This window comes from Acomys russatus, chromosome 6 (assembly GCF_903995435.1).
Source record: "Acomys russatus chromosome 6, mAcoRus1.1, whole genome shotgun sequence".
NCBI classification, from domain to species: Eukaryota; Metazoa; Chordata; class Mammalia; order Rodentia; family Muridae; genus Acomys; species Acomys russatus.
The window spans coordinates 62228235-62256112 of NC_067142.1; the positions used below are offsets into that span (position 1 = coordinate 62228235).

A 27878-nucleotide genomic window follows, 5' to 3' on the forward strand; every position below is an offset into this window, starting at 1 on the left:
AGCATTTGCAGGGAGAGGTCACACCTGCCGCAGGATAGATTACCTGGCTCTCATTACAAACCCTCTGCAAACAGAACCCCGATCTGCAAGTATGGTTATCCTCGGTGGCTTTGTAGACTCACGTCTCCACTCAGCAGAGGACACTATGAAATACAGATGGGAAAACACAGAAGCCTAGGGGGGCCTAGGGTGGGCCTCACATGGATGGCTCTTCTCTCTTCTCTTCCCTCCCGAAGGTCCAGGCCCTTTCTACATGGACACTTGCATTTCGGGACGTCTGGAAGATCCTGTCTGCCTGCTCAACCCTTGGCAGGCTGTGGTAAACTGCTCCCAAGCCCTGTGTTAAGTTGAATGGTTCTTTTTTCCCCCTGTGTTCTCAGTGTCTCCAATGTGGGCGTTGCCCAGCTCAGTCCTCCCTCCTTCTTTGTAGTTTAGTTCTGGTTTCTTCTTGCCGCCGCCTCCAAGCCGCAATGATGGCTTCGTCGTCCATTTCTTCTTCCTCTTGCCGGTTTGTACTTCTCCGATACTGGGACTGACGCCCAGAGGCAAACCTCCCTTCCTCTCTGTTTTCTGTCCTCTCTTTCTCTCCGTCCTCTTCGGACCTCATGAAGCTCTGGGTGAATTTTCTCTTGGCCCCAAACTCGGCGAAGTCTGACTTAGATGACTCTTTCACATCCTCCCAGTCCCTGGGTCTGGCCCAGTTTGGGCGCCTCGGCTCTGGGGACTCTTCCCCATCGGAGGGGTCAGGAGTCCGGCGGAAGAAGTAGGGTTCTGGGCTTTCCTCGCGGGAGCTCGAGGTCTCGTTGAATGTGGACCTGGAGAATTTGTGCGTCTCTCTGGCCTCCTTGGTGGTGGAAGATGAGAACCGTGAGGTGTTTCTCACAGCGTTGCCGTCTGCTTCGTGGAAGGAGGTGTCCTGTTCCTCTGACCGGGATTTGGAGAACTTGTAACTGCAGGATTTAGACTCTGTTTCCCGGAGCAGGGAAGACCTGGTATATCTCCCCCGGGAGCTTCCAGACCAATCACTTTGGGGAGGAGATTTTTCTTCCGTCCTGAGGCCACTGAGCCACATATTAATATTGCTGTCCATCTCGTTGCCAGCTCTGCGGCCATTTCTGTAGTGATCGGAGACGGCCAGGGAGGAGTAGGTGTCTGTCTCCGGCTTCTGGGAATTACTGCGGGAGGAATACCGGAAGCTGCCGATGGCACTGTCTGTGTCCTCATCTCTGTCACCCACGTTGCTGTCCTCATCATCCTTGGCCTTTTTCTTCTTGAAGAGAGAGCTGCGCTTGTTATCAGAGGCCAGCTTCTCCACTTTATACTCGGACATCTTCTCCTGCAGCTCCGTTTGCATCTCTTTCTCCTTCCGGCCAAGCTCCTTCAGGTCCACATTGTCAGCAAAGAGGCTGTAGATGGGCTTGCTGGTCCCCCTCACTTTGTTTCCACCGCCTTCAGCCCTGGAGGTCAGTGAGCTGGTGGAGGACAGTACAGACTGCACGTCAGAGCCGGCTCTCACCTGGTTCTGAGGCGGTAAGCCGCCATCCAGGGAGGCGCTGAGCGTGGACATCTGGTCATCCCCCAGGCAGCTGGCTGCTGGTGTTGTCTTCAAGCTGGCAACCGAGGGCGAGCGGGACAACAAGAGCATTTCGTTTTGCTTCTGGGCCAGGGTTTCACTGACTACATTGGCAATCCAGTTCTGGATACTGGCAATGGAAATGGCGTCTCCAGGTCCCAGTGGCAGGTTAGGCAGGGGTGTGGTGGGCATGCTGCTGGCAGGCGGAGACAGGTGAGAATGGTGGCTGTGGGTGCTGAGCACTGACGCTGTGTCCCCATCCGCACTGACTGAGGGGGCTGCAGACCAGAACGCAGACAGGGGTATGCTCCTGCTGGCCGCTGAGCTGGCTGCGTCCCAGCTTCCCATGGACTGGCTCTCTTCCAGGGTCTGTCGGCTTCTCTCCAGTAACTCTAGTCTCCGTTGTCTCTTCTTTGCCAAGGCTGCGTCCTCTCCCTTGCTCATCTCCACCACCTCCTCCTTGTTCTCACTGCCCACTTTTTTCTGGTGCTTCAGCTTCCAGGCCTGGTAGGCTGTCAGGTTGACGTCAGAGAGGTTCTTCTCCCCGGCTGCCTCCTCCGTGCCATGCTCGCTGCTTCCATCTCCCACCTCTGAGTCTTTCTTGTGAAATCCAAATTGGATCCTCTTGACCTTCCACCTTTCCAGGGGAGTGAGCTTGTCCTTGTTTCTGCTGCAGAAGTTGTAGAAGGAGCTGGCCTCAGACAACACGCTCTCCTCATCATCCTCTCGGACACTGCTCCCTGCCTCTAAATCGGCATCCGTCTCCTCCCGCGTATTCTTGGAGTGGTACTTACGCGCAGCCTCCTTCTCAATCTCCAGCAGCCTCTCATTCCACATGTCCCAGGTGCTCTCCGTAGACTCAGAGTCAGAGCCACGTCTCCTGCTGCGGCTTTGGCGGCTCCTCTCCAGCTGCTGCTTCAGGACCCGGATGTCATGGCTGCTCACACTCTCAGAGGCGCTGCTCTCGCTTAGGGTGTGTCTGCGCCTTCTGCGGGCAAAGGAGCTCTCTTCCTCTTCTTCTTCCTCCCGAGTCCACTGCCGGTGTCCTTTGGCTTGGTACCTCTCGTTTCGGCTCTGCCATTCCTGGATTAGCCTTTCCACACCCTCGTCCTCACAGCTGTCCTCATCCTGGGCCGAGGAGGCTGAGCAGCTGCCCTTTCTACCCTGAGCAGCCTCGCCCCTGGGGAGGCCCTGCCCCTTCCTCCACTCCTCATAGAGCTTCTCCTCCTCCTCTTCATCAATGAGGGTGACTGGCTTGGAGACCTGGCTCGCCGTCCCCAAGGAGGAGCCACTCAGGTGGCTGGTGGCATCATCTTCCTCTTCCACCATCAGTGAATTTACTCTAGCACCCAGTGTGCTCCCGGCATCCTCCTCTCCCTCCTCCTCCTCACCATAGTCCTCTTCCCTTTCTTCCATTAATTTCTCGTTGAGCTCCCGCAGCTGTTTTAGGAAGCCATCATTAGGGTAGATGGCCCGCTTTCTGCGCACAGTCATCAAGGCTTCCAGGATGGCCATGCTGTGGAAGATCATAAGGTAGGCCACCACCAGCACTGCTGACCTACTGATGCCCATCTCACTGCTGACCAGGACCTTCCCTAAAAAAAGAACACAAGAGGCAATGACACAATTGTGTGGCTTCCTCATGGCATTTTTCTAGTGTGCTCTTTTGATGTCTTGAACTTTATGCATTTGCTTTGATTCTGGTGTTCATCCATGCTCAAGTCACACACACACTTCCTCCTCCTAGAGAGAAGAAATTAAGGAAGTTGGGAGGCAGAAGACAGGGGCAAAACAATGTAAACTTCCCTTTATAGCATCCTTGATGCTACATTCCCAGCATCCGGCCTCTGCAGGATGCCAGCGGCAATGGGAACTCATTGGCACACAGGTCCACAGATGCACACCCTTCCCTCCGTAGTGGACCATCTAATCCTTAGAGAATTCTTTGATATATTAGGGCAAAGTATAACTTACTGCAACAGGCATCCAGAGGGTCTACACTGATATTCGGGAATCAACAGCAAATGCACTTGTGAGAACCAGACCTTTTGCACAAAGGCCCTCACAAAGATCACTGTCATATTTGTTTGTTTTGTCTTCCTGACTATAGCCATTCTCTTCCAAAGAATAAATCAAAACACTGAACTATTAGGGTTTTTTTTTCTCATGAGGAATGTGTTTCCAAGATAGGACAAGATATTTCCAGTTTAGACAACTCACAAAAAGTAGGCCAGTTCCCTTGTCACTTGTTCTGGACACCCAGCCTTCACTCGTGCCATCGATACTAATCACTTTTTATTATTATAACGAAATACCCGAGGCAGGTAACTTTATAAAGAAAGTGAGTTCGTTTTTTGCTTATGTTTCTGAAAATGTATCATCTAGAGGCTATATTTAATGACAGCCTCCCTGCTGGTGGAATCCTGAGGCAGTGTAGAGTGTCAGAGGGTAAAAGACAGCAAGTGTGTGTGTGTGTGTGTGTGTGTGTGTGTGTGTGTGCGTGTGTGTGTACACATGTACACGTGTGTGCTCATCTCTGCTTTTTAAACAGTTTCCAGGATTAAATCATGAGCTCCTCTTCTAATGACCTTATCTACTTTCATCATTTCCTAAAAGCTGCATCTTCAAACCCTATAGTTGGACCAAGTTTCTACCCTCTTATTATCTCAAAGAAATTGGCATTAATTTTCAGGTCAGGAAGCCCTGGGAAGGGGCACTCAAACCATCTAACTAATAGCGTTGTTTGAAATTTGGACAGACAGGTCAAGCAATGATTTTTAAATTCTTCTGTATCAACTGAAATCTATGAAACTTTAAAAAAATCTACCTGCTACTAAGTCATGTGTCTTATCTCGTAGTATGGTTTAAGCAGAAAGATAACATCACAAATCCCTGTTGGTCTTTTTGGTCTACGTGGGCTGTTCTTCCAGCCTGCAGAAGCTCCCGGAAGTCTCAGCTCTACCATTCAGCAGACATGTTGTCCCCTGGCCTCTCCTTCTGCTTTGCATCTTTCATAAATGTGACAGACACTCTGTCAGTCCCTTCATTCTAATGGCTGTTTAAAATGCAGCCTGAGACCCCTGGAGACCTTCTTCCTGGCTGTCATCAATCTATTTGCCAACAGCCTTTGGAGATGTTTGCTAAATCGGCAGGAGTCCTATCTGATAATATGACTAGGGGGATGACTCTTTTATTATTATGTTTTTGCGTCAGTAAGGCCATGTCTTTGTCGCAGAGGAGGTCAGAGACTGAGACTTGAAAGGATCCAGGGCCCAGGAACACTATTCTTGCTGGGAGTCAGCAGCCACTAGAGGGAGGTAAGTGAACAGGGTCAAAATAATAAAGGCCTCTATTTCCCATTCTCGCCCTTCCTGCCACACCTGTACCTCACCAAGGACCTCGACTTAACCTACTGGCCAAGTCGCAACTGCTGGTGGTTACTATCAGGACCTCACACTTCTCCTTTGACAAGCCAGCTCACTCTGAGGACATTACTGCCTAGATTTCCTCATAAGGGCATTGAGTCTCATTTAGACTTAGTCTGGTGAAAAGCAGGTCTGGAGTGGGGGCAAGTCTTCCTAAGCTACGTTCTTTGCTCCTGGAATTCCTCTGCGGAAGTCAGGGAAGCAGCCTGAAGGACAAGGAGAGGCAGGGCGAGTGGGCTTTAGAGCTTCCACTCACTTCCTCTAAGCAAGAGCGGGCTGGGGGTGGGGGGTGGGGGCGAGCGGTTCTCTTTTGTCTGCTATGTGCAGGGCCCAGGCAAGGGGAGCACTCAGGGGACAGAGCTTGTCTAGCTTTTGGGAGGACCTGGGGTTGATCCACAGTACCAGGAAAAAGGCACTGACTGCAACTCCGCAGTGAAGGAAAACTATGTTAAGGAAGTGGCAGGGTAGGAAGACAGGGAAAATCACAGAGACGGGGACAAGAGAGTGGAAATAGCGCTCCCCCCCCCCCCCCGTCCCCCGCCTCAGCCTCTCACCAATGGAGACCAAGAGTCCCCGCACTGTGTCATGGTGAAGATTGCCCACATAACGGTGATGTTCCTTTTCATATATGGGCATTTTGTTTAAAAAAAAAAAAAAAAGTCCATGATATAGGTTTAAGGCCTGAACATGTATGACCTTGGGCAAGCTTCATTCCTCTCCCAGACACTTTCTAGCGGTTTCAAACAAATCTATTAACTTTGTTTATAGTGAAGATGCTTAACTTCCTGCATCCCTAGGATCTAGAGTTTTACCTCATCAACAGCAATCCTGCCGGGTCCTCCTCAGGAACAGCCCTGTGATCTTGCTTAGGCTAAAGGCAGCCCTTTAGAGATAATGGCCTCAGATTCCTGCAAGAACAGTATGCCTGGCTACCGTAAAGGCGGCCAAGTGCCCATGCCCCAGAGATGTCTTGCTTTCTTCTTAAGCTCCCCTCTTTCTATCATCCCCTGTTTTGAGATGTGCTTTAAAATGTCTTTTAATAAACACCAAGTTTGCTGCTCCATACCTGCTCATCCTGAAACTCTTTTGTGTCAAGGACCTGGTTTTACCTCCGTGGAGGTCCCCAAAAGATTAAAGGACTGCCTCGGGCTGATATGGGTAGCAGTATGGAGCTGTGCCTCTGTCCCTGCCACTGCTGACAAGCTTTCTGTCAATAAAATGGCTCCAGGAGATGGCCAATGTACACAGTCAATGCTTTGTTTAGCAACTGGGCTGATTGGTGGGTGGACGGCCCATCTGGATAAGGCCCCCCTTTCAAAGATTAAACACTGTTACGGGAGACAGCGTTGGGCTTAGCAAGACTGTGTCTATGCCTTCTCTACCCATCAAGTGTGCTTTTAAAAAATGTGCATTTGCACTGTAGCCTCCCAAGTCATAATTCCCCATTTCTTCAGGACATAGCTTTCTGCACCCCAAGAAAACCTGTGCCTGCTCAGAAGCCGTCTCACTTGCTGCTGGTGATAGAGCTCACAGCGATAGACAAGGGACCAGAGTCTGCCAGAAAAACTCTGCAGGGGATTTGGAAACTGGACTGAAGCAGATGGCTAGCTAGTGGCAGCCTTCCTGTCTGACATAGAGGGGAGAACGAAACCAGAAGCCAGGAGTCCTGAGAGTGTCTAAGGTCTCCATCAGGCCATGTTGTGGCCCTGTCTTTAAATTCTTTCCTGTGTCTCTTGGGAGCTCAGCTTCATTCAGCACAGTGCTTTGCTGAGAAGTTGGAGCTGGTTTTGCACTTACTGGCAAAACCCATGCCCCCTGCTCCTGTATGTGGGTTATTTTTTGAGACAGGCTCTCAGTGTGGAATGGTGACTGGCATGATCCTTGTACAGCCAAGTTGTTGGCTTAGAAGTCATGACAGTCCTTCATCCTCAGCCTCCCATGTGCTGGAACTACACACATCCACCATCCCCTTGGACTAAGAGAATTTTACTATCACACAGAGGCAAAGCCAGAGGGCCTATCTAGGAGTCTCAACTTCCTAGTCTGCAAAACATAAACAGCAGCAGCCATCATGGCCTCACTGAGATAGAGACTCATGCTCCGTCCTCTGGAGCATCCTAGAGTGGAGAAGGAAGGCTCTGGGGGAATTCTGGTATTTACTTTCTTGCCTTGGAGAAGGACCTATCTTAAGGCAGCAACAACCACTAGTGCAGTTCTTCTGTTGGCCTGTATGAGACAGTGGCTCAGTTCTAGAATAGAGAGAGGAGAGGCCCGGGCAAGGTGGGAACCCAAGCTCCCTGTGCAGTGACCAAATGTTAGCCTAAGCCAGCAGTCCTCAACCTCTGTGCCTTGACCACTTTGGGGCTGCTTGTCAGATCTCCTGCATGTCAGATGTTTACATTATGATTCCCAAGAGTGGCAAAACTACAGTTACAAAGTAGCAACCAGATAATTTTGTGGTTGGGGGGGAGGGGGGCCATCACCACAACATGAAGAACTGTATTAAAGGGTCTCAGTGTTAGGGAGTTTGAGAACCACTCTGCCCTGGTGCATCAATTCTAGAGGCTGAGCGGGTCCCCTCTATAAGCCAAAGGCAGGGAACTTCCTGCTCCACTGCAGCAACCTGTTTCTTCACAGGCCCCTTTAGCCGTGAGTCTAACTTCCGCCAGAGCTCCCTGCCGACCATGTAACTCATGCTCTCCCCCTCAGTGATGGTCAACAAGGCATCCACAGCTCATACCTTGCTTTTCAGCTCTCCCTGACAGAAGGATGACCTTTGGTTGTGGGGAGCAAAGGAGCAAAGCCTCCTTGCCCAGGCTATAGAGTGAAGTGTTGTCTCTAAACAAACCAATAAAATCTCAGGATTAAAAAAAAAAGTACCAAAAGAAGAAGGAATTCCCTGCCCCCTTTCTCTTTGTGTGTAATAGAATTTACACACATACACATATTCTGTGAAGGTGGGTATTTTCCATTAGAAGCTACCAGCCCTGGTCATGGGTGGTGGCAGGCAATGTCCCTTTCCAGGAATCACTAACAATATTATTTCTTATGCCAATGGTAGTAACTTTTAAACCATTTGTTACAAGGCAGGCAGTATGCTACAGAAGCTTGTTTTTAAGTTTATGTGTTTGTTTTTAATTCCTCACAGCGACATTAGCATCAGTAAAATATAAGGACCCTGTGCTTCCTGGGGCAGGGAAAATAGTACAAGTATAACGCTAGCTAATCAAGGATTCCAGGACAGGCCTCTGGACAGCAAGCCTTGCATGTTTACTGCCAGGCTGTGGTCCCTGCAGGGGCACAAAGCTGTCATGGAGGAGTGTACTGGCCGCTGGGCTCTCCCACAAACTCCGCTCTGATCTCACAAAGCCGCATACAGCAGCCACAGCCCTGTTCCAGTCCCCCCACCCCCCCCCACTCTTTCTTGACCGTGTTCCAAGGCAGAGGGAATGACTCCCAGGCCATCAGTCACCTCAGAGTCCTCATGGGCACTCTCGCTTCCCCATGGCCGCTCCTTCCAACACTCCACCCTCATGCGCTGTGACAATTCAGCCCAGCCTTTTGTTCCTCTACTTCCCTCCTGACTAGCTCCTCTTTCCCACAGAGTTTAAATGTCCTGTCCTTAGTCAGATCTTCCCTAGCACCCTCAGGGAGCGAGCCTGCCACTCCAGTGCGTCACCGTAGTTAGATTCTGCCTTGCATTGACTGCCTTCCCTCATTTCCTCCACTTCTTCCTTCCTCCTTCTCCCCCTCCCTGACCTTCTTCCTTCCTTCCTTCTTTAATTTTCCCTCTCCTCATCGCTGCATCTCAGCCCTTAATAATTACCCACTGGGCGAGAGAAAACAACCACATGAGGACAGATCTCCTCCAGGCAGTCAGGTTTTCATAATATCTCCCCACCTGGCTTCTCCAATGGGGGTTTCCAACAATCTGGAACGCGCAGAAGACCCTCACCTCTGTAGGTCAGCAGCGCTTCATCAAGGAACTCAGCTGCCTTCCGGAAGTGCTGGGAGATGTCCACCTCTGGAAAGTCATCCACTTCCACGCCCAGGTACTGGATCTCCAGGCCAGTGTAGAACTCAGAGCCAGTGTAAACGCCTGTGCCATGCGCAGCATTCAGGATGTGGGTGATTCCCAACCTCTTGAGGCGCCCCTTGTTCACAGCCACACTCCTGGAGGGACAGGCAGGGCACTGTTGTCAGAGTCAGAACTAGAAAGGTATATTACCAGTTGACGGGGAAGCACATAGCTGGGCTAGCGCCCCCTCCTATGTCCCTTGCACTGTGGGGCTCATTGCTAATGCATTTAATAAAGAGGGGTCAGTGCTTTGGGCTACAGCAAGATAGAAAAGAGACAGGGGATTGGCCAGGGAAGGGCAGGGGGAAAAGGAGGATAAGGCTAATATATATTGGAAATGTACATGCATCAGAACATAAAGGTGGCACAGAAAGTAAAATTAGGGGGCTGGAGAGACAGTTCAGTGGTTAAGAGCACTGGCTGCTCTTTCAGAGGCTTCAGGATCTATTCCTGGTACCCACACCAGGGGGAAGTGGCTCCCAACCATCTTCAACTCTAGTCCAGGAGATCCTCTTCTGGCCTTAGGCATGCAAATGGTGCACAAATGTACATGTATGCAAAATATGTATACAAAATATTTAAAATAATAAGTAAGTAAGTAAGTAAATAAATAAAATAGAAATCTTGCACTCAGGCTTCACATGCTGTGTTCTTCCAAATCCCTTCACACACATGATTTTATTTTATCCTTATCATAAACCGAAGAGGTAGAAAGGGCAGATACTTTTGTCCCTGTTTGAAGATTATAGAAATGAGTTCAAGAGCTTTTTACCCAATGCTTGAAAGGAGGAAAAAGGCCAAACAAGGCCCAGGGTTCAGCACTCTTCTTTTCGTAACTGAGTAGGTAGAGCTCAACTTGAAGAGCCCCAGAGGACTGCAGAGGCCTTTAGCTGGGCATGCTGGAGGTGTCTGCCGACCGCAGAATAAATGCTTCCACACCAGCACATATTGCTAAAGGTCACATAGGAGTAGATGATCTGGGAATCAGGTTCCGGGCAACTGATGGCTCCATGATGAAATATAAGTCCCAGTATCCAAAGCTTTTTTCCACATTGCCTGCCCCAGGGCCTTAACCTCTGTCCCTCGATTCTGGATCTAAGCATAATTGCATCAGGAAGATATCTCATTAAGTAGCCAGTGAATCAGCAAAAATCAGTTTCACATGTTGCCTACTGGTGCCAATTATGCACTGACAAAACCCTGAAGAGATGGAATGTGAGAGGTGTTTTTTTTTTTCCACTTCAGAAACAACTGATTAACTTAAAACTAGGTTTTATGATTATGAAAACACTGTCTATGAAAAACAAAGACCTGTATATTTCAAAACCACCTCTCTGGTTACTGTTAACATTCTATCCCATCTCCTCCTAATCTGAAGCATATAAGAATGTGCACTAAACATATACGCCTGTCGGTACTGTCAGAAGGTTCTAGCATCCTCTTATCTGCTTATTAGAGATGTGGTGATGTGGTGGAAATGATGGAGTTGGCAAGCTCCCGTGTCAGGAAGACACCTGGAAGAGCAAGGCTGTGCTGGAGAGCACGCACGGGAAGGCGAAGGAGAACTGCTCGTTTTGTGTGGGGATCTCTGTGTGCAGTGTCCGGCCTGGCTAAGTGGTCGGGCAGGCGCCATCTGATGAAACCATCTATGGGGGTCTTTGGTGAGCTACAGGGATCTCATCTCGGGGACTAACCAAAGAGAAGAAGGACAGAGGGCCATATCGCACTCACTTCTCAGCGATGAAGACATTGGGCCAGACCTCATCCACCTCATTTCGAGGGGCCTCTTGCCGGTCCTGGATCAGTGTGCGCTGCAGGTCCAGCACGCAGGGTGTGTTGAACAGGCTTTTGTCGTCCATCTTCTCCCTGACACGGTTGTATAGGTCTTCCACCAGCAGCTGTTCAGCGGACTCCAGCATGCCTGGACAGTCGGCGTCTGTCCTGAGACCCCGAGGCTTGAGTTCTAGAGGGGACAGGTGACATTTGTAGCAAAGAGATAGGAACACAATGGCTTTCTCTGTCTTTTAGGAGAGTCTCTCTCGGCCAGCCTGCTACCCTGGCAGGGATGGAGTACTGGGAGGATTTAATCAGGACTCAGGAGGACCGAGGCGTTGACCTAGGCACTTGTGATTGGAATCTACTGCAGGTGAGTGTTGGGGAGAGAAAATCAAACTGCTTCCTGTCATTTACTTCTTTGTCTGTAAAGATGGATGATAACTTTCTAAGCCTAGGCATTTGAGTACGTACAGTGTCTGATTCATGTCTTAGATCCCACAGTGCTCAGTACAACAAGGATGGTTATACGTATTTACTAAATGAATGAATAATGCTCTTTCCTAAAGTCCATCCTATCACATCTGGAATGCAAATACTCCTGAGAAAAGTTAAATTTTCATCAGTCAACTATGAGACACTACCTTCTGAGCTACACTTAATTTGCTTATTTGTTTCACTCATTGTCTGCCTCCCTGCGCGAAAGCCCAAGCACCTGCGGGCTTTTCACCTCTGCCTGCAGTTCTCTTCTCCCGAGGTTCCTGCCTCCTTCCTCACAGGAGGGTGGGAACTTTGCTCTCTTGAGACTGTATCAAGGCAGGACCAGGGCCTTCCTGATAAGATGTCAGAAAACTCAAGCCGGGCGTGGTGACGCACGCCTTTAATCCCAGCACTCAGGAGGCAGAGGCAGGCGGATCGCTGTGAGTTTGAGGCCAGCCTGGTCTACAAAGTGAGTCCAGGATGGCCAAGGCTACACAGAGAAACCCTGTCTCAAAAAACAAAAACAAAAACAAAAACAAAAACAAAAACAAAAACAAAAAAGATGTCAGAAAACTCAAATTCTAAATGGGCTCCAATTCCAGCTACCAGAACCTTCTGCCACCACTAATGCTGCCTTCCTCTGGCCAACCCCATCAGACATGAGGCAGACTGTAGGAGGGGCCATAGGAGAGTAGGAAAGAGTAAAATTGTGAAATACAATTGGCTCAAACTTGCTAGGAAACAAAACAAAACAAAGCCCTACACATTTCAATCAGGGTGAGTATCCTTGAGTAGAACACAGTATGTTGTCTACCTCAAAATTTGCAGTGTAAATACGAACACCACCATCCACCTGCTTCCCTCTAATTTTCCTCATGCCAACCTGCCTTATCAATTTAAAATTTAAAAATAACTATAGAGTATGTGTGTGTTTGTGTGTGTGCGTTTGTGCGTACATACCATGATGTACATGTGGAGGTCAAAGGGCAACTTGTTAGAATCAGTTCTTTCCTTCCACTGTGTGAGATCAGAGGACGACACTGGGGTTTTTGACCTTCGTGGCAAGCATCCTTACCCACTGAGCCATCTCACTGTCCCTACTTTATCAGCTTTTAAAGACAGACTGGAAACTGCATTTAAGCGGAATGGGTACAGATGTAAATGTAAACATGTTTTTGGACAGGACTCTCTGGGTATTCCTTACTCCTATACAATTCTTGGGCTTTTAGGATTGTGCCTGCCACAAGCCCTCTACACCCTCTCTTACTCACAACCCTTGAAGTTAAGAAACAAACAAACAAACAAGCAAAAAAACCAGAATGAACAGTTCTGAGGTCAGAGTGGAGCCGATTCTCTCTCCATGACTATAACCTAGAGAATCATTCACATGATATGTAATTATTTTTACCTTGTCCCACCAAAGTTATTTCGGTGGGTCTGGCTCACCTGTCTTTGCCAGGCATGCTCTCAATGCGATAGCACTGGACAGGCATGTCTGCCCCTCCCACTGGGCCCCCTACAAGGGTCTTCAATTGGCTACTGGGCCCTCCCTTTGCCCACTCAGATGCCAGTTGCATTACCTTCATTGATGATCTGCTTGGCAGCTACTGCTGAGGAGAGGTGGATGGGCTCCATGAAAATGCTTTCGGTTTCTGCATCTGAGACTAGTGAGTACCTAAGAGAAAAGGACATAAGTGGGAGAGAAGCCCGGAAGCATGTGCAAGAAGGCATTCTGGCAGTAGGTACCTGTGCCCGGTTGTAGCTCTGTGTGGAAAACAGTGAGAGAGAAGAGGGAAGCCTGCAGTGTGGCTGGAGCGCCCAGGCATGCTGTGTGATGGGCATGCAGTAGATTGGTGCCCACTGCTTTTCCTACCTGAATTAACACCTGAGTCTGGGTCTGGCTGGTGGGAAGAAGAATGTTTGGCGCCCCTCCCCTTCCCTTCCGCCATCAGTACTATTGAGAATGTCACCAGCCATGCCTCTATAGGCCTCTGAGGGATAGAGGGCTCGACAGGCTGCCACTGTCCCCTCCATCCCCAATTACCTGGTCCTTGATCTCAATGGAGGGGAAGTGAAAAGCCACAGGAGTGCTCAAGTCACAGGTCCTGATGCTAAGCTCAGAGGATCGAGAATCAGGCTGAGTCCAAGGAATCAATAAAGTAACATGGGTAAATATTACAACCATTTCTCAGAAGAAGTTCAGTGGGGGTATGAAAAGTAGTACTGAGGAGCATGGAGAATTAGGGCAGGCAGCTATAAAGTTCACCAGTGAACTCTGCCCTCCTTGGTATTAACGGACATTGGATTTCCTCAGTTATCTAGTCTCACCTTTAGAAACAGAGTGACTGAAGGAGAGATAAGCCTGTTTTTTAGGATCCCAAGTGCGGGATCAGAACGGTCTTGTGAGAGAACAGGTGATGTTAATCCAGTCGAAGACCAACCACCTTGTGCGGGAGCTTGATTGTTGCCAGCTGAAAAGATCCCGTGAACAGACTCTGGGAGGAGATATATAAATGAGTTCAGAACTGGAGGTGGGGCTTTTTGGAGACTTGGGATAGTTTTGGCTGTTCATCGCTCCACTTTGAAACGCTCCTAGAGAGAACCACCCGAGGGAAGGCTTCGGGGCTCCAGCTCCTGCTGAGGTTCCGGGTTCTGGTTACTCCAGGTTCCAGCAGAAGAAATCCTGCTGATCATGCCAGGAGAATCATTCCTCGGAACTGATATCCTTAAGGTTTTGTTATTGTGTCCGTTAATCCTCTTTTACTATTGTTTTGGTTAGTTGGGTTATAAGTGACGCATGCTCGGTTAATAAGTTGTAATAAAATATATTGGTTAAGAAAATTGAGCCTATAAGTGACTTAAAAAGAGGGATTACTTAATGGATAGCAACTCTGAGTGCCTTCTGGAAACGTAACCCTGACACTTGTCCTACCAGGTAGAGTGAACTTGTTACTCTTGTTTTATAGGTGAAGAAACGGGATTCAAGCCAAGGATATCACCCAATTGGCGAAGTGAAGATGCAGCCAGGTAGTACTGTTCGAGGTCCAGTCTGGTCTTCAGCACAACACACTGGTGCTATTTAGGTTGCCACAGTGAGATGAGTCCATCAGAAAAGGCCATCCCAGCTGGTTCCCAGGCCTGCTATAGATGCAGGCGTAGGAAAGCACTATAAAAAATACTTGTGAGAACGTGCGTGCGTACAGGGATGGATTTGAGCTGAGTAACGTTGAGCTGAGAAGAATCTAGCTGCTCTGAACAGAGAGAATTTGAGCTAAGCTGGAACGGAACAAAACTGAATTGATTACCAGAAAAACTCTTTTGTAAGTATCTGTGACACCACAGTATACTCTTGGGAGACTAGTGTGCTCCGTGCCAGCTAAGCAAGGGGAAAATGGCTTCCTAAAAGAAAGAGGTAGCCTGTGACTGTACCCAGAGTATGGCCAGACAGATCTCCCTGTGCAATCCAAGGAACAGCACTCTGTGGCATTAATGGCCTATAGTTCCTGAGGGCTTTCCAGCCAAGGTTCCCAATAGCAATGGGTCACTGAAGTCATTCCTCTTTTAGCCTCAAGTGGTCTTTATGCACAGAGAGTGCACTTCCAAATACACATGGTGTCAGAGTTACCTGTAACAGTCAAATGTCCCCAGAGGCTTACATGCTTGAATGGTTGGCCCCCGGTTGGTGATGCTGTTTTGGGACATGGGGCCTACCTTGAAGGTTGTACCCATCTCAGGATCTGGTCTAACCCTCTTTGTTTCCTGGTCTATGATGAAGGAACTGTCTCTGTATGCTCCCACAACCAAGGATGGAGGCACTTCTACTGCTAATATTTTCCCTGTCTTGATACGTTGGCAATGCTCCAAAACTGTAAGCCAAAATAAAACCTTTTCTCTGAAGTTGTTCTGTCAATTATCTCATCACAATGATAAAAGGGCAAGTCACGTAGAAAATTGGTATCAATAGAATGACATTATTTCTGTGATTAAACGTGACCATATGGCCTTTGCAATGGGCTTGCGATATGCACTGTGGACTAACAAAACTTTTAAGTGTTGTAAGAGCCTAATGGAGCACTCTGGTTGGAGCCCAGAACACTAGAATGCTGAGAGAAATGAGGACAATAAAACCTCTACTTGTGAGGTTTCAGAGGGTAACAAAAACTATTGGGGGCTGGGTTAGAGGTCACGCATGTTACACTCCACAAAAGAATCTGTATGCATTTTGTCCAGGTCATGAAAGTTTGAATTAAAGAGTAGTGGGCCAAGTAATTTTGAGACAGTGGAGCGTGTAAGATATGGGATAGTCATTGTTTACTGATTTGGGGAAGATTCACAGTGAAAATCCAGAGCAAAAGTGGGGCAGACAGACTTGAAAAACATGCATTCATGTTGGGGTGACATGCAGCTGGTCCTATAAATAACCCTTCACCTATATTCCTATTAGTAACTCTAATAATCTCATTGGTTCACCAACTTGGACTTTAATAGTATCCTTACTTTGGTCTGTCACTGGGGTAAGTAGACATCTGTTTCTGTCTTCCTAGAAAAAGTCACTCAATACCATATGAGGGCTCTGGCTACCCAAGCTATCAATTTAAAAGGGCCACTGGCTAACAGTCTCTGCTGAGCTTTCCAGCACACACCAAGCCCCTCATTGGTGGATCCTCCAGCCTTCCTGACCATCCTAGCCCATATCACAAGAAACAGATTATCTGATAAGTCCTATCCAGAGTCTTGGCTTTAAAAGCAAGGGATTAAAATAATATTATCGTCTAAGTTCTAAAATGTTGTTAAGCACAATTAGGTAATGGAAGCAGTCTTATTCTAAGGGCTAAGAGGTGATTTCGGCCACATACTAAGGCATTCCATAGTAGCGCTGAGCCAAATCAGTGTCATTGACAGACCCTTTGTATGTTGTGGGTGGGAAGTAACGACAAAATCCTGCCAATATGGGAGCAGGACAACCCAAGCCCGTGTACTAGATCTGTGGTCACTCTAAGCCCAGCACTTATAGCAATCTTGGCTTTCAAATACATGCATTTCACAAAGCCACAGCCAGCATTAACATTTTAATAATATTATGAGTCACGTTTCCATGTCAACAGTATTTATACAGAGAGTTTTATTAATTATTTATCAATAACATTATTTATGCTGGTATTAATAAAATATTAATCATTTTACTTGCTAAGGGTCAGGTCTGTGTAAAATGATATTTGGAGGGAACCAAGACAAACCCATGGTGAGGACGTTGACAACACTGGGAGGGTTATAGAAGGGGTCTTCTTTGAATAGCCCCTCATTTCTCCACAGGGTCATCTTTGTTCTACTGTGGGCCTCCAGGGCTCTGCACCCCTAAAAGGTGCTTTTTCACATCTGTAACTGACAGCTATGAAAATTAACACTAGATGTACCCTCGATTGTCAGCTGTGCAAAGATGCCCGGCGAGGAGTTCAGAACACGGTGTTGTTGGGGTCTTGGCTTTGATCCTGCCATTTCCTCTAAAGCATGTTTACTTCAAATCGTGAAGATTGGTGCTTTTGCCTGTTTTTGTTTGTGTTGTTGTCCTTTGATTTTGGTTTGTTTGTTTTGTGACACCTGGTCTCGCTATGTACCTGTTTTGTTGTTTGTTTGTTTTGTTTGTCTGTTTGGTTTTGACACTTGGTCTCACCGTGCAACTCAGACTGGCTTGAACTCTCTCTATAGCCTAGGTTAGCTTCAAACTCAGCATTCTCCTGCCTCCACCTCTTGAGTTCTGGGCTTACAGGCATGTGCCACTCCAGCTAGTTTTCAGACTTGGTTCCAAGTGACTAACGAAGGAATTAAGGACAGGTGCCTAAACTCTGGGTCTCTAAAGGACGATTTGTAATTAAGACGCAAAACCAGGAATAACTGAGTTATTCCTGCTCCCGGAAGTAAAGACTGAACTTGGGTAACAAGTCAGAGGACATGAGAAGGTGTCAGGAAGATCTACACTTTGGAGGAGTTGTCAGCTTTGTAACAGAGAAACAAGGAAGGCGAGAGAAGATCTCCTCCCTAGCCCTGCAGTATGTATGCTCTCCACGCCTCGGCTTTATCCGGTATGCAGTGTGGGAGTATTTTTCTGAGTCCACTGCCACGAGGAGATACAAACCTAATAGTCCTCACGTTGTCCTGCCACGGGTTTGTTTGTGAAGCCTAATAATGAGGGGTGTATAAAACTGAAAAAGAACTTACACCCTGCAGAGGACCAGGACTATCAGCAAAGAAGGAAGGAGAGAGAGAGCGCGCGAGAGCGAGAGCCTGAATGGTAGCCCTGCTGACATCTGCAAGGTCGGTGAGATGGCAGCCTTGAGGTCTTGATTTATGACCACATCTGTGCCTCACCCAGTATTCCTGAGATGGAGTGAGATGACACGCATAGCCTGATTAGAAAGCAGCAAGGCTAGCTGTTCCAGAAGGGCAGGCAGAAAAAAGGAGGATCGAGGATCGATACATACCTCATCACAGGATCAGGAAGGCAGCAGCTAAAAAAGCCTTGAGGGGGAATTGCAAGCGCACAATAAAGGGGAGTTTGATGGACTTCCTGACCAGGACCAGGAGCCAGTGCCGCTTTCTTTAAACCTGTGTTTTTTCAAAATTGCAGACTGTGACCCATTTGTGCGTCATAAAATCAATTCAAGGGGTTATGCCCTGTGCCTGGGAAAGGAAGAAAGAGAGGATAGAGGTAGGGAGTGAGGGACGAAGGCAGGAGGGAGGGAGGAAAGCACCATTCAGTGTAAGGATAAGGGCGGTTTGAGAAAATTTTACAAATTTATGTGTATAGTGTACACACTCTCAGCTGTGATATAAACGGTTTGTTCTACGGCAGATTATAAACAGCGAAGTTTGAAAGACAGTGCACCAAATGGGATTGCCAGGCAGTCTAGTGACAGAACTGTGACATTCCCACCAGACTCCCCTGCAGCTAACCACCTTCAGCCTCTTGCAGACAAAATAGGGGTGGAGTCCTGGGAGGGGTACCCTCTTTGATTTGGTCTTTACGGAAAATGCCAGGTGAGTGCTGAGAGGGGAGAGAGGTCCATGTGCACCCCAATTCCTGCGGGTAGCTGGGAGGTGAAATGGAGATCACGGGTGAGGACAAGGCCTCATCAAGCTCCCTCACTAGGCAGGGGTTTGCATTTCTCTGTTAACTCATGAAGTCCTAGGAAAATCTGTCTTCCTGGAAGACAGATGACTAACTGCAGCCTTTCCCCGAGGGAGGATAATTCCCAGTGGCTGGCTTTGCATCTAAGCCAGTGCGTGAAGCCAGTGTCCACCTCAGTTAGGAATGGAGGTTTTACATGCCTGTCCATTGTCTACACTCTCTTGCCACGTTCTTATGTCACAGGATGAGAGTCAGATGAGGATTAAAGTGTGAAGACTTCCTGCTAGGATGACAAGTGCACTTCACATTAGAACTGCAGTTATCACCGCTTTGCTGATAGTGGCCGTTTGGAGCATGCGCTGGAGCTGCTCGAAGCGCTGTCCTTGTCTCACAGGAAAGGAAGAGGTGATGTAAGTAAGTGAAATATACTAAAATGAAATTACCCTAGGTTAGGATTATACTCCACGCCAATGGTTAAGTGTCCTTAGCAGAGGAGATGAAGAAGGGACTGGGATTGGGATAATGCTACCACAGGAAGAATGGCCACAGCCAACCAGACCTATGACGAGACAAGAGAGGGGTCCCTTAAAGCCTCAGAGGGAGCAGGCTCACAGTGACCTGGATTTCAGGTTTCTGGCCTCCTAAGCAATGAGACACTCATGACTTCTTAGCTCCACATGTTGCTACAATTGGTTCAGAACCCTAGAAAACAAGTACAAAAACTAAGGGTTTGTTGCATTGGGCATAGTGGCATGTTCTTGTCTTCTCAATATTTGGGAGGCTGGGGCAGGAGGACAGCAAGCTGGAGGCCAGTCTGCGCTCCATAGTAAGACTCTATCTTGACAAACACACAATGAAGAGTCTTTTGGTGAGCCGTTTGCTAACTTGGTATGTTGGTTTTAGAAAGAGCCAAACCTTCAGTTAAAACAATAAAACAAGAGGGACCGAGTCTCGGGCGGAGGAGGAGACCGTTCAGCATGGGGACCCAGAACCAGAAGCAGTGTTCTGCTGAGAACACAGCATTTGCAGAATCAGACAAGTGTGATGTCCTCACTGGCATAAGAAGAATGTACAGACAAGGCGAATAACCAAAAGAGATTCTTCTTTGGAAGAAAAATGAACTAGATCACCCTTTGTCAGATATCAGACATGCTCATATATGCTGTATTGTCTGTTCTCAACCACTGAGGCAAGCTACTATTCCTGATTGCTATTTAGACAGCACATTCTCATGGCTAATGGGCTGGAGAGCAGGCCTGACCTCAGTTTTGGCCCCAGCAACACCCAAGTCCTTTCCACGATGCTCTCCTGTCTACTACAATGGCTCCTCCCTGCCCTCATGACTTAAAAAAGAAAGATTTATTTGACATAGAACTTCTTTACACATTGCATACATATAAAATGTGCATATTGGTGTGGTGGATTTGGCATATGTTTCCATTTGGGAGATCACGACCACTACCAAGGCTTGATTTGCTGGCTCTCCCAAATTGCTGTGTCATGCTTCTCCGCAAGCCCTGGCCTATCCCTGCCCTGTGCTCTTCAAGGAACCACTGATCCTCTCTCTGCCACTAGAGAGATGAGTCAAACATCTATAATGTTATATGAATAGAATCACAGGGTGTGCACTCATTTTAGTCTGACTGCTTTCAGTCAGCACAATTACTTTGCCATCCATGCACACGTTTTATGAGTTAATATGTCACACCCTCTTAATGCCACGTAGTATTCTTGCGGGTGAGTATGCCACAATGTGATTATTCCCTCACTTGCTGATGGACTGTTTCTGAGTTCTTATGAAAAAAAATTGCCTGGAGCATCCATGTACAATTCTTTACGTGGAACTCAGCTTTTATTTCTCATTTCAAATCGAGAATGGCTGGACCGTACGTGGGTGAGAATATCTCTAGGCAAGCGTACCTGCAATTTTGTAACAAATGACAGTTTGTGAAAGGGCTATACTCTGAATTTCCAGCCTACAATTGTTCCAGCTGCTGTATCCTCCTGAACAGTTGGGACGGCTAGTTTTTCTCATTTCTGACAGGCCAGTAGGTCTGTAATGGAAGCTCCTCATGGGCCTAGTTTTAATTTCTCCAGTGACTCAGGAGTTGTTAGCAGAGTTTCACATGCTTGTGGATGGTATGTACAGCACGTCTGGGGAAGCATATTTTCAAACTTTTTGCCCATTTTAAGCTGAATTTTGAGAGTTAAAATGTATTTACTGAATTTTGAGGGTTAAAAGAACTATATTCTAGATAAAAAAATACCTTGTCAGATATTAATTTGTAGATATATTCTCCTAGTCAGGGAGTTGTGTTGTTATCAGTGGGGTGCCTGTTACATAACCATGGAGACCCGAGTTAGAGCCCCAGAACCCATTAGAAAGCCAGGCATTGGACACGTGTTGATAGCCCCAGCACTGGGGAGGCAAAAGCAGGAGGATCCCTGGAGCTCACACAGCAGCCAGCCAAGCTTAGTCGGTGAATCCTAAGCCAGTGAGAGAGCCTGACTGAACATCAAAGTGCACGGAGCCCACGGAATGACGCCTGAGGTTGACCTCTGGCCTTAATAAGCAAGTGCACACTCTTCCCCACACTGACCATGCACACAGACATACAGACACAGCCAGACCACACACACACACACACACACACATACACACACACACACAAATTGACAGATAGACCGACAGACAGACAAAGACAGAGATAGAGAGACAGACATACACACATACACAGACAGACACACACACACACACATACACACACACATACACACAGACACACTACACCTACTCTGAATGCATTCATCAGGGTTCTATGCAATGCAGTGGAATTGCTTGTTTGAAAGCTATGCTTACAGTGTAAGATAGTAATGACTCACACTTTAGACTTTGTGATGACATGGAAGGAAGAAATAGCCCATGACGCGTCATCATCAGTTTGCCTTCCTTGAAGACTTCTGAAAACAGCAGCCTTCTGAAAACAGGGATCTGGTTGCAGGAAGTTGTAAGTAGCAGGCACAGACCAAGAGGGGCATCCACACCAGTGGAATTCAGCAGCCCTCACTGAGAACCAGAGGAAGCCTGCCATGGAAGGACCATGTCTGAAGGATGCTCATTTTGTTCCACTTCTGTATGGGGCTCATCCTGATTCAGGGCCCCACCCAGGTATCTATCTGCATTAGCAAGGGCTTTTGTCTGGCTAACTTGATGCAAAACAGTGCCACTCTGCCTGCTCCCTTCCCTTTCAGTGGCTCCCTTGCCTCGGTGTGCATGTCTATTTGCCTTCGTCAGCCAATGATCTGAGAAGCCCAACCACACCAGGGGATGGCTAATAAAACATCTGTTCTCCAGGGCAGCATTCTATATACTTGACTTCATCTATCCAGCTAGTGTTAACTGGACAGCACGTCATGTTTGAGTGTATGCTTTCTGGTGCACATTTTATTCACTTTTGTTCGGATGTATCAAGAGTGAGCTCGCTGCATCGGAGGGGAGGCAATGCATTTAACTTTAGCAGATGGAGTGTTAAGGCTTCCGATAAGTCTGCCAGTTCACACTCTCCCCAGCAAGGTGGGGGAGTTCTGGTTCATTCATGCCCTTTTTAATATTGCCACCAGCAGCCTTTTGTTTTCAACATTCTGATGACCGTGGTGTAGTAGTAAATCATGGTTTACTTTTATTGATTTTTTTAAAAAACCATAATTTAAGTATGGTCAGAGAAACTTGTTGGTATATGCACAGCCCACTAATTGACATATTTTAGTAAATAGTCCATATGCCCATGACAAGAATGAATTTCTTGAAGTGGTTGGGCTCATACACACACATACACACACACACACATGCACATGTTCTATAAATACCAATTAGGTTAATTTTGTTTGCATTTTCTATATTCTTCATAAATTATTTATCTCATTCTATCATTTAATAAGATATGTTTTCTAAAATATTTGGTTAAATTTATGAACTTTAATTTTTTTTCACTTCCATCATTTTTAAATTAATACATTAATTGATTGTATGTGACTGAATGTATGTGCCCCAGATGTGTGTAGTGTGCCCCAGATGTGTGTAGTACCCAGAAGAGAGTTGTGTCCCCTGGGACTGGAGTTACAGACTATTGTAAGCTGCCTTGCAAGTACTGGAAATTGAATCTTGGTCCTCGGGAGAAACAGCCAGTGCTTTTAATTGCTGAGCCATCTCTCCTGCCTGGATATATTTTTTTCCTTTGTGTATTTTTGAGGCTATGTTGTTAGATCAAGATATTTAAAATGATTATGTTTTTCTGGCAAATTGAACCTTCAATAATTATGAAATTTTCTTCTTTTTCTCTAGCATGCTTATCTTAAACTCTACCTTGTCTGGTGTCAATGGGCTAAAATGGTTTCTTTTCTGTTTGTGTCTTCCCACCTGGCAGCTTGTGCTTATTACCAAGAGATGAATACAGTATTTCCTATCCCAGTTTTTCTCCTTATAATGCAATCTTGAAAATCTTTTGATTGACTTGTTGAGTCTCTATTGTTTCCCTTTGAAACTGTGTGTGTGTGTGTGTGTGTGTGTGTGTATGAGTTTGTCTTTCTCTCTGTGTGCAAACTATAGCAGCAGAAATTCTGTGTCTTGTGGTCTAGGTATAAAGAAACTAACACATGCCATCCTCTTGGTTGGAACACGATTCTTGGAAAACAGCAGCCCTGTTTTGTTAAAACCTAAAGTGGGCCACATGAGGAAATTGCATAGAAAGATAATATTAAGAGTTCTGAACAATTATCCAGTTAATCACTCTAAATTGACAACCCTGAGATATTTCTATGACACCCAGCCCCAGCTGTTGAGGTACCCTTAGCCTTAGAGCCATCTTTCATCTTTGGATTCTTCCAGCTCAGGTTTCAGACACCCCTGACCAAAGGCAAGCTCACTCCTTGTGCCCTTCCAGGTGCCTAACGGACAACACAATTCATTATTGTTTTGTGTCACTGATTTCTGAAGAACAAGGCTCTTGGTAGCCTTTGTACACCCTCAGACAGGATGCAGGGTTTGAGCAAAGGGAGTATAATAATTTTGCTCTTTTAATTGGAATATTTGATGTGTTCAAGTTTAACGCAACAGTATATATTTCAGTTTAAACCCACATTCTACTTCTCCTTCTCATTTGTTGGACCTTTTCTGTATTTGTTTCTTCCTTCCTCCTTTTTCTTTCTCCCTTTCTTGATGACTATATTTGGCCCTTGCACTTTTCCCTCCTTAGCAATACACTAGTTATGGGTTCTTTGGCAGCACTTTTTGCCACTTACACTGGAAACCTCAACATGTTCTGGACTTCCTACCTAAATGCACAGTTTTAGGCAGTCGTTCCAGATAACCGTCATTAGCTTGACAAGGAAGAAAGACACAAATGAGGGCTGAAATGGGGCTGTCCAGGGCACACAGATCACAGTCTATCGAGGTTTTGAAGGGATTCTGTTTTCAAACAAACTGAAGTTCGGGTGGTGTGTGCTCCAATTTTCCACGTGCAAGTCACAATCTTCAAAACCATTCAGCCCTCAAGGAAGTCCCCCTTTGCCACCCACTTCATGTGTGGCTCTAGAAGACAATAAGCAATGGCCTCTGGAGGACAGGCCAAGGGGAGTGGCAGATAAGAGACCTCCTCTCAGGAGGCAAGGCTTGTTTAAACTAGATTCTCTCACTTCTGGAGTAGCCATGTTCACCAGCAACAGGACGACCGCTTCTTCCTCTCCTATCACAGAATGTAAACTTTCCAACCCATAGTCCCGGTGAGAACGTGAGCTGCTGTATTCAGGCCTGAGACAGTGAAAGTGTTCTGTGTGGGCACAAAGGTGTTGTGGGTAGATTGCTGAGAGTGATACACTGTGGCCAAGACTGCTGTGCATCAACAAACTCACTTCACCTTCTTCCTGGGCCCACGAACCCAGGACCTATCCTCCCTTGTGAGGAAGTAGGGCCTTGTGAGTTCCAGCTGCTGGGCTATGAATATGGAGGAAGTGACCTTTTTTTTTTCCCCCCAGGAAACACTACCCTGGGGAAAGCTTCTGTTTTGCTTCTTTTATCTTGATGCTGCTAGGCACAGTGACTTTAGAAGCTATGCTGTAGCTAGTGGACCCAGAAGACGGTAGAGAGTCAGCTCCGACTCTTTGCTTGGGCACCTGGCTTGGGGCTTCTCTGAATGAAAAAGACATCTCTATTCGGTCTACCAGCAACATCACTAGAGTGCATACAACCCATCTACCCACGAAGTTACCTTTGCCTTAGGGAAATGTGGTTTGAATAAGCACGACCCCATAGACATATATTTGAACTCTTGGTCATTGGGGTGTGGCACTACTTGATAGGGAGTGATGGGTGTGGTCTTGTTGGAGGAAGTGTGTCACTGGGGGGTGGGCTTTGAGGTTTCAAAAGCCCAAACCATGCCCAGTGTCACTCTCTTCCCGCTGCCTGCAGATCTGGATGTAGAGTTCTTAGCTACTTCTCCAGCACCACGTCTGCCATGCTTCCTGCCGTGATGACAATGAGTTAAACCTCTGAAATTGCAAGCAAACTCCCAATTAAATGCTGCCCTTTATAAGAGTTGCCATGGTCATGGTGTCTCTTCACAGCAACAGAACACTGACTAAGGCAAGAAGTGCGGAAGAGTAGAACTACATCTGAAATCTCTAACTCTGATACCTGTTTCTAGGCACAAACACAATGGTATTCCATAATGCTGAACTTTAAAGGAGAAATTTCTGAGCTCTATCTGGGCTGAGTGCCTGACCCATGTGTGATGAATTCACGGGGCTTAGAGCACCCCCAAAGCTCATGGCTTATTCTGAGAAGCTGCCTTCCTCCAACAGAGAGCTTTGAACACTGAGAAGCAGAAGCCAGTGAGGGAGACTCCTCCAGGAGAACTCAGGAAAACTGGGGTCAAGAAAGGCCATAGATGCCTAGAAGTCAAGGTTCTGAGGGCTAGGGGTGCAGCTCAGCATAGAAGGGAGACCAGCATGTTCTGAGGCACTGGTTAAGTCCTCTGTTGGGTGAAAAACCAGGAGAAAAGTCCTGAGATACTTTAGTTGGGCTTCTCTTTTGATTGACAGGGAACAGACACTCAGCAATTCTTCTCATTATTTGGAGACAGAGCTGTGATTAGAAGGCCGGTCTCCGTTCTCAATCATGACAGACGAAAACAGGCATACATGCTACTGTTTCAGCAAGCGTTTCTTTTTCTTTTTTCTTTTTCTATCTTTTCTTCTTCTTCTTCTTCTTCTTCTTCTTCTTCTTCTTCTTCTTCTTCTTCTTCTTCTCTTTTTTAATGAGACAGGGCTTCTCTGTGTAGCCCTGGCTTGCCTTGAAACTAGCTCTGTACATCCGTCTAGCCTCGAATTCAGAGACCCATCTCCCTCTGCCTCCAAAGTTCGGGGATGAAACACTTGTGACATCAAACCCAGATTCTTTTGCTTTGGTTCTTAAAGTTGCTTTTGTCTATTTCTAGTGTGGTGGGAAAGGGGTGAATACGCTGTGGATCATGTGTGGAGGTCAGAGGAGGACAACTTGCAGGAAGCAGTTCTGGGCTTCCAGTATGTGGGTCATGGGAATCAGACATAGGTGGGTCTGCCTTGGCTCAAGTGCCGTTACCCAGTGAGTCACCTCTACAGCTCAAAGGCACTTCTTTAGTCCCATGTGTTTTCTTAACAACTCACATCGATTTGTAAAGTTTCACCACCCTAAGTCATCAGTGCTCTTAATGGAACAGAAATGGCTTGTCACAGAGCACAGAGAACTCTGCTAGATATTCATTTCTCCCATTGGTCTCCTGCCATTTGCTCCAGGGCGTGTCCCCAACCTTTGGAAAGCAACAGCTCCATTGTGGATGCAAGATTATTTTAGTACCAGGGCCTGGCCCTTAGGCCCCTTTCTTTCTTCATTTCTTAATTTTCTGGCCTCTCAACACCTCATCCAGCCCTGGTCCTGGTGAATCAAGCACACCCTGTAGGTAGACCTGCCAAATTTCCACTCCCAGGTTCAGGCCAGCTGCAGCACCTCCCAGAAGCCTTTGGTCCTCCCCTATGTGCTTGCCACCCCCCTCCTCCACCCTGCCAGCCCTCAGTACCACATATCCGGGAGACACCAATGTCTAGCCCTCAGCGCCCAGCAGTGGCCCACTTACTGGCTTGGGGAGGGACTCCGGAGGTAGTGGGCCTGCACAGCTCTCACATCGGCTTCATCCTCCTCGTTCGGAACCACCTGCTCCTCCTCTGGGTCTCCGCCGGTCGCCATGATAGTTTCTTTCTGTGCGGCAGGAATAAAATTGGTTAGGGAAACAGATTCAAAGGTTCTGGAATGTCACCTTGTCACCTTGGTGGACTGAGAATGGGAGGGTACTGCATGCTAATATCCCAGTGGGTAAAGGATCCATAGGGACACCTATAAGACGGAGCCCAGCTATTGTTAGCAGGACACCATGACGTGACACAATATTTAACAAGTGTCGATTGCTTAAACAGGACAGGAGCAGGAAAGCTGAGAGGGCAAGCAGAGGTTTATCTTAAGTGTAATGCAGCAGGTTTGTAAGAGACAGCGGATTCCTCAGACTAAAAACACTAGAAGACCCCCTTCCAACTTCACTAATGTGAACACCATTTATCTTACTGGAAGGGACAGCAGGCCCCCTTCAGGGATACTTATTGACCCTGTGTCAGCTATGGCTGCTTTCTGACACTCAGGGCAGACTGCCACCCATTTGAGTTAAGTCCCAGCTTACCTTAGCAGATCTGAGGGGAAGAACACTCACCTCGGGCTGGTATGTCCACACTAAGGACCAAGGACCCCAGGAAAATGACCAGAAGCTCTGGCTCCAGAGAGACCAAGCTTTCTCTTTCTGGAGGGCTTCTTCTCTGAGGGACAGCTGTTAACAAGAAACCTTAGCCAGTCTCTAAATTTAGCCTCTGGCCCCATAGGATGGCAGCTCTCAGGGAGGAAGGAATGCAGGCTTCACTTAACCCTTTCCCTCCTGGCTGATTCTCAGACACTGAGGTTCAGTAGTGGGCTTAGGAGAGGCTCACACCGTGGGTAGTAGGACTTAAAGGAAGCCCTTCTCTTCCCACAAGAGGCTGCGCACTCAAAGCACTTGCCCCAAATAAGCAGAATCAGCACAGTGGTAATAAACAACCTTCACTTTGCCTTGTAGCATCTCAGAGAAGCCTAGAAAAGAAAAATACCAGTTATACAGAACAGGCTGGTCCTCAGACAGACAGGTGTGGGGAGGGTACCATATTATGATTACAGAGAGGTCATGGCTTGCGGCCAGCCTGACATTTTTCACGGAAATGTCTGAGGACCATACAGTGGGCTGGTTGTACTGCTCCCTTATATCTCTGCCTCAGCATTCCTGGCCCTGGTATCCCTGCAACTAGGGATAACATAAA

General features: G+C 47.3%; 1 protein-coding gene across 1 annotated transcript; it reads right to left on the reverse strand.

Annotated features, from left to right (window-relative positions):
- Positions 1–350: 350 nt before the first annotated feature.
- On the reverse strand, positions 351–27100 carry Styxl2 (serine/threonine/tyrosine interacting like 2). Its single transcript, XM_051147780.1, has 5 exons — positions 26621–27100; positions 12910–13004; positions 10808–11039; positions 8954–9171; positions 351–3168 (listed from the first exon to the last, which is right to left on the reverse strand). Exons 1-5 carry the CDS (start codon positions 26728–26730, stop codon positions 407–409), a joined length of 3417 nt encoding a protein of 1138 aa, XP_051003737.1. The 5' UTR covers positions 26731–27100; the 3' UTR covers positions 351–406.
- Between the last annotated feature and the right edge of the window lie 778 nt (positions 27101–27878).

Coding starts and splice junctions, on each gene's coding strand:
- Styxl2 (XM_051147780.1), bottom strand. CDS start 26,730: ATGGCGACCGGCGGAGACCCAGAGGAGGAGCAGGTGGTTCCGAACGAG. Junction 13,005..26,620: donor CGGAGTCCCTCCCCAAGCCA/GTAAGTGGGCCA, acceptor CTTTTCTCTTAG/GTACTCACTAGTCTCAGATG. Junction 3,169..8,953: donor AGCGCTGCTGACCTACAGAG/GTGAGGGTCTTC, acceptor TTCTTTTTTTAG/GGAAGGTCCTGGTCAGCAGT.